Source organism: Ylistrum balloti, unplaced genomic scaffold (genome assembly GCF_031769215.1).
Source record: "Ylistrum balloti isolate Yb309-2 unplaced genomic scaffold, AGI_CSIRO_Ybal_v1 Utg369790, whole genome shotgun sequence".
NCBI lineage: Eukaryota > Metazoa > Mollusca > Bivalvia > Pectinida > Pectinidae > Ylistrum > Ylistrum balloti.
In genome coordinates, this window is record NW_026781974.1 from 249911 (window position 1) to 258102 (window position 8192).

Genomic DNA, 8192 nt, shown 5'->3' on the forward strand with positions numbered 1-8192 from the left:
AATAATTACATGACTACAAGATTTTCAGCATGTGATGGAATTTTGTAAATAGTTATACCACTGCAAAAGTTTCTTAAAAAGACAACAACTGTGCAAAAATTACATGACTACAAGATTTTCAGAAAGGACAATAATTCAGAAAATACCACAACAAGTTTAAAACAAATCAAGTGAAAACTGAAAGAGGAGATCTTTGGGCAAGATTAACATTGTAAAGGCAAAAAAGGACAGTAAATTTTCCAAATTTAGTTGATCAATCTGCCATTCAGGAAAAAAACAACTTAAAATGAAAGTGATTAAGCCTAGGAAGTTAGAAAAAAATTAGTCAAAAAATAAGAGAGATCTCTGAACAAAATTATCATTATGAAAACAACAAAGGGCAGTAACTCATCCAAATACAGCTGAATCAAACTGTAGTTAAAGAAAAGACACCTGCATGTCATGGTCATTAAGCCTACCAAATTGAAAGAACTTGGTTGAAAACAAAGAGCTCTTGGTACAAGAATTACATTAAAAAACCAACAAAGGGCAACAATTCTTCTAATTACAGTCAAGCAAGATTGCTGTTAAGGAAAACACAACTTCATGTAATGGTGATTAAGCCTACCAAATCTGAATAAATTTGGTTGAAAACTGTGGGAGGTGATCACTAAACCATCAAAAGTTTATAATGTGGACAGACAATGTCATACCATGATACCTCCCATCAAAATTGTCGACAAGCATAAAAAGTAGATTTTGAAAATAACTGTGAAATGTTACTAACAATCACACCTAACAACATAAATCTTTAAGGAAACATCTTCTTTTATATACAGAATACAAGTTATACAGTACCTAAAAGAAAGTTTTCATAATTCTGAAAAGGGAAAAGGTATCTTAATTATATAAATCTAAAACATATGGAAAGAAATTGGCATAATCTTAAATACAAATATGCTATGAATACATAATTTGTCTAATATTATCCAAATGTAATATTTAGATTAAATTCTACAGCAATAAATGGTATCATTTATCAATCTAAAAGGGAAAAAAAAGTTTTTTTAGGGTTATGTCCCTTCTCTAACCATGCTAATTCCCTGGCTCATCTTTTGCAGGTTTTTGGTCACTTTCCGGTTCTTTTGGCTTCTTCGTTGGCAATTCCTGGAGTCTCTTGGATTTACTTTTATCACCAGTGTGTAAACCTGTCAAATAATGTTCATTTTGTGTCTCAATGTCATTACTTCATGTCTTGAAAAAAAATCACTCAATACAAAGATGGAAAGTATCGCATATATGTTTGACTACATCATTACAAGCCCGAATAAATATTCTCAAACACTTGAAGCTTTTTAACATCAAGAAGCCTCAAAGTTATACTTATTCAAAAGGTTACATTTCCAAAAGTTGAAGTTCAAACAGTAAAACAAATTAAACATACTTTCAAAATGATTAACTTTCCTATGGAATTTATTTTCATTGGTATCGTGGGCTCTCTTAATCCATAAAATCATATGTTAATGAACTGTTGATTGAAGTATAAGTATACTTATAGAGCTATATTCTGAAATTGCAATTTTTTGAAAACCACGATAATTCAGCCCCATGGAAATATTTGATTTTACAGACTAAATCATAACTTAGTAATTTCTTGAGATGATCAGATCAATTATTCAAAATGAAGCTATGATTATTCGAGAGGAAATAGGAAATTGATAAATACCAAGTTAGATATTTTCTAAGTTTCACTTACTGTTATTTTATAATTTTAATTTATATAAACACTTCAGTCATGTGGCGTTTTTTGTTTTTTGCTTTTTTTATGTTTCTTTCCCTATTGCATTCCTTTTTACTTTGTGCTTACTCAAACTGTCATCAGTAAAATAAACATATGTTGTTAGATAAACATACTGGTAGTCCTGGTAGTGTTACCAAGTACTAGCCATCTAATACCTGGTCGTAGCCCTTCAGAATCAAGGGTGACAGTGCTTCATAGAGTTAGCACAGAAAAAAATCCTTAACATAATCAATGCTATGGTATAGTTATCACATTATCACATCTGTATGTATTTCAATGTTAATGACTAAATTAGATCCAAAAGTTAATATTGAAATTTTTAAACACTGTAAAGAGATATCTTGGGATTCTAATATTTAAGACACAATTAGAGCAGGCCATGGCATCATGTTTACTTAATGAAATCTCTTTTACTATGTAAGGGGATAAAATTTGTCCTGTTTTGAAAAAGTGAGCTTCTACTCGTGTTTTCTCAGAAAGTTTTAAAGAACCAGAGTCCAAGACCACAAGTATCAGATAAGACTTTGTCAGGGCTGGTGTACCTCAATACAAAAGTAAACTAAACCATGGAACAGATATATGTGTATACAACAGGAATCTTACCTTCTTTTTTGTAGAAGTTGACATATGACTTTGCATGAAGAATGGACCCAACATGTCGTGTATAGTTGTGCAGATATCCAGAATCTAGAGATTTATTCACATGGTCTTGTTGAGAACTTGGTCGAAAGTGGTGTATTGTCTGAAGATCCTCCATATTGTATTGGTTCTATAGAAACCAAATCACATGTTTACAATGTTGATGTAAATAGCATTATACTTATAAACTGGTATTTGTTTTTCTTACCTACTACATTTATCCTACAATAACCCCAGTGGCATCATTACTCAAAGTCAGGCAGTGAGCTTATTTCATGACAATCAAAGCTGTTTTTTATTTTATTTAACAGAAATATATCAGATGGGCTTATTACCAAGCATGGGCTTAATAACAGGTAAATATATTCACAAATGATTGAATTGTTATCAATATCACAAAGTTTAATGTCATATCAGGATATCCTTTCATGTCATGATTACTTTAAAAATCATCATTTCCTTTAATAACTTTGATTCCTTTAATATCAACCCCGTAACTACAGTTATTGTCCCTTGTTAAAATTTTGTGTCCAATAAAGCTGTTTTCAGGGAACATGAATCAGTTTAACTGATATTTTTTTTTAGGTTTTAACTTTTTTTAATGAAACATCCTTGACTATTTTTTGTTCCTGAACTACAATATAACATACAGGTGTATGGATGCTGTGAGCTTCAAATTCAATTTAAATCATGTCAAGCAATCATGGTACATGTGTGTGATTGTGTCATTCAAATTTCAAATCAAAATTAAATTAAAAGTCATTAACAAAGTATACATATACTTACATAGACCTCATTAGCATATTTTGTGATCCTGTCCGCTTCTCTATACAGAGTTACCCTGCGCGTAGTATCCTCAAGCTTTGGGTATATAATGTCTCCTACCTCCTCCACCATGTCTGCTTTTCCTGATTCGTTTCTGCCCCCCTGAGAAGATTCTCGTTTATGTTTTTCTTTCTCTGTCTGATGATCATATTCAACTGGAACTTCCCTTTACATAAGAGATATGGATAATTATGATCTTGTAATTTTCATGTACATTTCAAAATGATACTGAATATGTGTAAATTTCCCATTAGTTAAATTATTGCCCTTTTGTTAAGAGAACAAAAATAAAAAATGGTGGCTATGAAAAATTTTACATCTAAACAGTGGGTGAAAAATAACAATTTTATGCAAAGGTAAGTTCATGTTTCCCTTTAATCAATATGTTATTTGCTTATTGCACTTTGATATAAGAAAACTTACTCTTTTCCTTTCTTCTTCCTGTTTTTATATCTTGGACTTTGCTTATCAAACACATCATAGTTGACAACTCTATACATGAGGTCATACTTATACTGGAGAAAAAAAATACATCATACCTGTTAGTAAACATTCCACACTCAGAAATAGACAAATGCATTTTGACGAGGATTTGCCAGATAGAGATGAAATGACTGCAGATTAAGCTTGTTATTTTTTCAAATGTGTTGCCATAACTTACACAGGTTATCCATGGTATCATACTGTCAGTAAAGAAAAAGATTAATTGCGTTTATCCTGAAATAAGTCCACTGGGCAAACACATTCCTAAATCTTACTCAGAGTCTGGACATATGATTATTAAAGATCAAATAAATAGCATTGGTTTGTATGTCAATGGAATTGTATCTCAGTTGGTTTGGTCGAAGGCATGCGCTTTGACAGATGAACAAAAAACATCAATTTTTTTCTGTGAAGACTGAAGAGTTTCAAGTCTGACTGAAATCTTTATTAATCATTTCAGTTTATGATCACAGGAAACTTGCCGTAATGAAAACATAAACAATTTTTTTTTCATAAATCTCTTTCAGAGATGGAGTGAAAATCATACAAGACTCTATATAAATTTTAATTTGGTGAAGAAATAAAAATGAGTTTACCAGTACTTTATGCACAAAAAGTTTTTACAACACCATATGTTTGTAATATGTGTACATGCTTTTGGTCAACTAATCAACACAGTTTTCACAAATAGATGTACAATAATGTATGCAACAAAAATTATATGTATAGATTACTATGGATTGTATATTAACCAGTTTGAAAAATGACATTTTTTGCACAAAATGCTGTTTCTAATTTTGTTTACCATTTTCCTCGTTGTTCTGCAAGCTCCAGCTGGATCAAAAAGATTTTCTCGTTTTTCCCTGTTGATGTAAAGTTCTCTGTGCAAAACAAAACAAAAAATAGAAATACATATATATTAATAATAAAAGAAAAGAAATAGTTTACTATGTATGAAAATATAATTTGAATTGTTTCTCAGATAATTGAATCCTGTTAGAATACTACATTTATGCAATATCTCTTTTGTTGATTACCTCTATACAATGTGTGTATTAGTGTATAAAAGCATGACACAGTTTCCAACTATACAAATCAACCAGTATTTATGTACATGTAAATGTTGGGAACAGAGGAAATTCTGTTTAATTCTAAATAATACAAAATGAACTTAACTTAAATCACATCACATTAGTCTCTTGTGTATTTTACAATATACATGTTCATGTATACGTACAGGGAATAAATTTGTGTTGGATCAGTTTTTTCATCAATGTACATTTGTTTTTTTTTAAATGTTGTTTTTTTAATGGGGTTTCTTTTCTACGTGCCAAGGTTGAGGAGATTTTAATCTGTCATCTGTCTTTATGAGAAAATAATCTTTTCAATTGGATATTGTACACAACACGGTGAACCTAAATGCATACCAACAAATGAGGTGTTGTCACGCTTGGTAGATAGGTAAATATAAAGTTAAGGAGGAAAATAATAGGATTATGTGATATTTAACTCAATGGTACGCTAAAACCTACATTTTCGAAGTTTTTGAAAACTTTAAAAAGTTTGTTTACATGCAATTTTTTCCGAACTTACTGTACTTACAGTTTGTTTTTTACCATTTTCTTGACATCTGCGATATCACGAGGCGTGACAGCCATATCGAATACTGGATATATAACCCGTAAGTTGAAACTGTTTTGACGAGGTAATGTTGTTTAAAGATACGTCTTCTGTCCGTTACCTCCTACAGAGTAATTAAATTCGTGCAGAAAAAAAGTGTACATAAGTGTCATGACAAACAGAGTCCCACTGATGCTTGAACACAGAAAAAGTCTGCGTGTTATGGACGTTTGAATTAACAGGGGTCCCAAAAGGGGAACTTCCTTAAAAAATGGATGGAAATATATATGAGTAATATATTTTGATTCATGTTACATGTCTTACATGTACCAATGCTTTTCATCTCATATGTTATTTTCTAAAATATCTACAGCATAAGTTCACTTCCAGTACATTACCAAATACAGTCTCAATATCCTTCGATTATGTTTGCCTGATTCATGTATAACACACAGGGGGGATAACTCAATGAAAAAGTCTATTTTTAAATAATTTTGTTTTCAGAAGTTGAACTGGCAACCATACTCAGACATGAGAAGATTTTTTTCCATGAAATTAGTCATTTGAAAAAGTAGTAAAAATCAAGGAATTGATATATAAAAAGAAACACCATTTCATCAATTTTTAACGTCTTTTCAAATTAATATTTTTACGATAAAAAATTTCATCGTATGTTGCCCTGTTTAACTTCTAAATACGAAATTATTGGAGTAGATATTTTAACTCAGTTAGCCCGCCTGTGATATAAACACGCACTGTCTTCTTGACAATGTCACTTTAGATACTACATTTTAATGTTATATCATAATGTATAGTGTGTCAAATACTGAGCGAACTGACATAATTGTGTTAATGAAATTGATGCATGTGACAAGCATGGTACGCACGTAGAAAAAACGGAACAGGAAAGACTGTTTAACAAACGCCAAAACAAACCAAAACAGCAAAAGAACGTGGAAAGGTAACTGTAACGATGTTCTTGACACTTAAATACGAACATGACAAATAATGCTACATATATGAAATAAACTCTACAATACATACAACCCTAATATGTCAATGGAACATCACAATTAGTGTAATGTTTGGTACGTTAAATGAAACCGTATTTTAATACAATGTAGGATAATTTATAAACAAAATCAGTAAGCATGTCCACGAGGACTTAATATACAAATACTTTCTGAAACACAATGGAAACAACGGGCCTTCTTCAGATATTTTTTTTTTCTGATTTCGGGACACATGTGGGTGGTTCTGTCGATCTTCTTATAAGACTGAAGACAGCATGGAATTCGCCTGGTATGAAATTCAATATATTTCCTGTGGTAAAATGGATTTGATTTTGAAATGAAACAATTTATTCAGTGTCAGAATTCAAGATAAAACAATGCATCCATTAATTTTAATCATTGTATTCTTCGTGTGCACATTCACCATACAACTTAAATCGTTTAAAATATATACAATTAATATTCATAATTAGTTACCATATTAACTAAACAATATACATGTGTATGTTTTCATATATTGTTCAACCTTACTACATTTGTACATTCTGATCTCAAAGAGTTACTGCCCTTAGTCTCACATTGTCTATGATGGTACAAGGTTGAATGGATTACTATCGCTCCCTCGCTCTGAAGCTAATCAAAGATCCAAAAATGAAAAAGGTATTCTCTAGAATTTTCCTCAGATTCCTGTATCAATACAATAATATAACACGAACCGTTAGCCACGTAGGTCTGAATAAGTATTACTTTCATCAAATTAAATGTTTATGACATTACTTAGACACAGCCTGGACCCCGGAATGTTTATGACATTACTTAGACACAGCCTGGACCCCAGAATGTTTATGACATTACTTAGACACAGCCTGGACCCCGGAATGTTTATTACATTACTTAGACACAGCCTGGACCCCGGAATGTTTATGACATTACTTAGACACAGCCTGGACCCCGGAATGGTTATGACATTACTTAAAACAGCCTGGACCCGGGAATGTTTATGACATTACTTAGACACAGCCTGGACCCGGGAATGTTTGACATTTCTTAGACACAGTCTGGACCCGGGTATGTTTATGACATTACTTAGACACAGCCTGGACCCGGGAATGTTGACATTTCTTAGACACAGTCTGGACCCGGGTATGGTTATGACATTACTTAGACACAGTCTGGACCACGGAATGTTTATGACATTACTTAGACACAGCCTGGACCCCGGAATGGTTATGACATTACGTAGACACAGTCTGGACCCCGGAATGGTTATGACATTACTTAGACACAGTCTGGACCCCGGAATGGTTATGACATTACTTAGACACAGCCTGGACCCCGGAATGGTTATGACATTACTTAGACACAGTATGGACCCCGGGATGTTTATGACATTTCTTAGACACAGTCTGGACCCGGGTATGTTTATGACATTACTTAGACACAGTCTGGACCCCGGAATGTTTATGACATTACTTAGACACAGCCTGGACCCCGGAATGGTTATGACATTACTTAGACACAGCCTGGACCCCGGAATGTTTATGACATTACTTAGACACAGCCTGGACCCCGGAATGGTTATGACATTACTTAGACACAGTCTGGACCCCGGGATGTTTATGACATTTCTTAGACACAGTCTGGACCCGGGTATGTTTATGACATTACTTAGACACAGTCTGGACCACGGAATGTTTATGACATTACTTAGACACAGTCTGGACCCGGGAATGTTTATGACATTACTTAGGCACAGCCTGGACCCCGGAATGGTTATGACATTACTTAGACACAGTCTGGACCCCGGGATGTTTATGACATTTCTTAGACAC

At 32.9% G+C, this 8192-nt stretch overlaps 1 protein-coding gene across 1 annotated transcript; it reads right to left on the reverse strand.

Annotated features, from left to right (window-relative positions):
- Positions 1-1074: 1074 nt before the first annotated feature.
- LOC132544305 (uncharacterized) lies at positions 1075-5406 on the reverse strand. The gene is made up of 6 exons (XM_060207881.1): positions 5330-5406; positions 4533-4608; positions 3668-3759; positions 3206-3410; positions 2384-2549; positions 1075-1187 (listed from the first exon to the last, which is right to left on the reverse strand). Exons 1-6 carry the CDS (start codon positions 5383-5385, stop codon positions 1075-1077), a joined length of 708 nt encoding a protein of 235 aa, XP_060063864.1. The 5' UTR covers positions 5386-5406.
- Positions 5407-8192: the final 2786 nt, after the last annotated feature.

Bases quoted from the DNA above. Each gene is read 5' to 3' on its own strand.
- LOC132544305 (XM_060207881.1), bottom strand. From the start codon at position 5,385: ATGGCTGTCACGCCTCGTGATATCGCAGATGTCAAGAAAATGGTAAAA. The intron at 3,411-3,667 runs GTAAGTTTTCTT...TCTTATGTAAAG, and splicing joins AGGAAGAAGAAAGGAAAAGA to GGAAGTTCCAGTTGAATATG. The intron at 1,188-2,383 runs GTAAGATTCCTG...ATTATTTGACAG, and splicing joins CAACTTCTACAAAAAAGAAG to GTTTACACACTGGTGATAAA.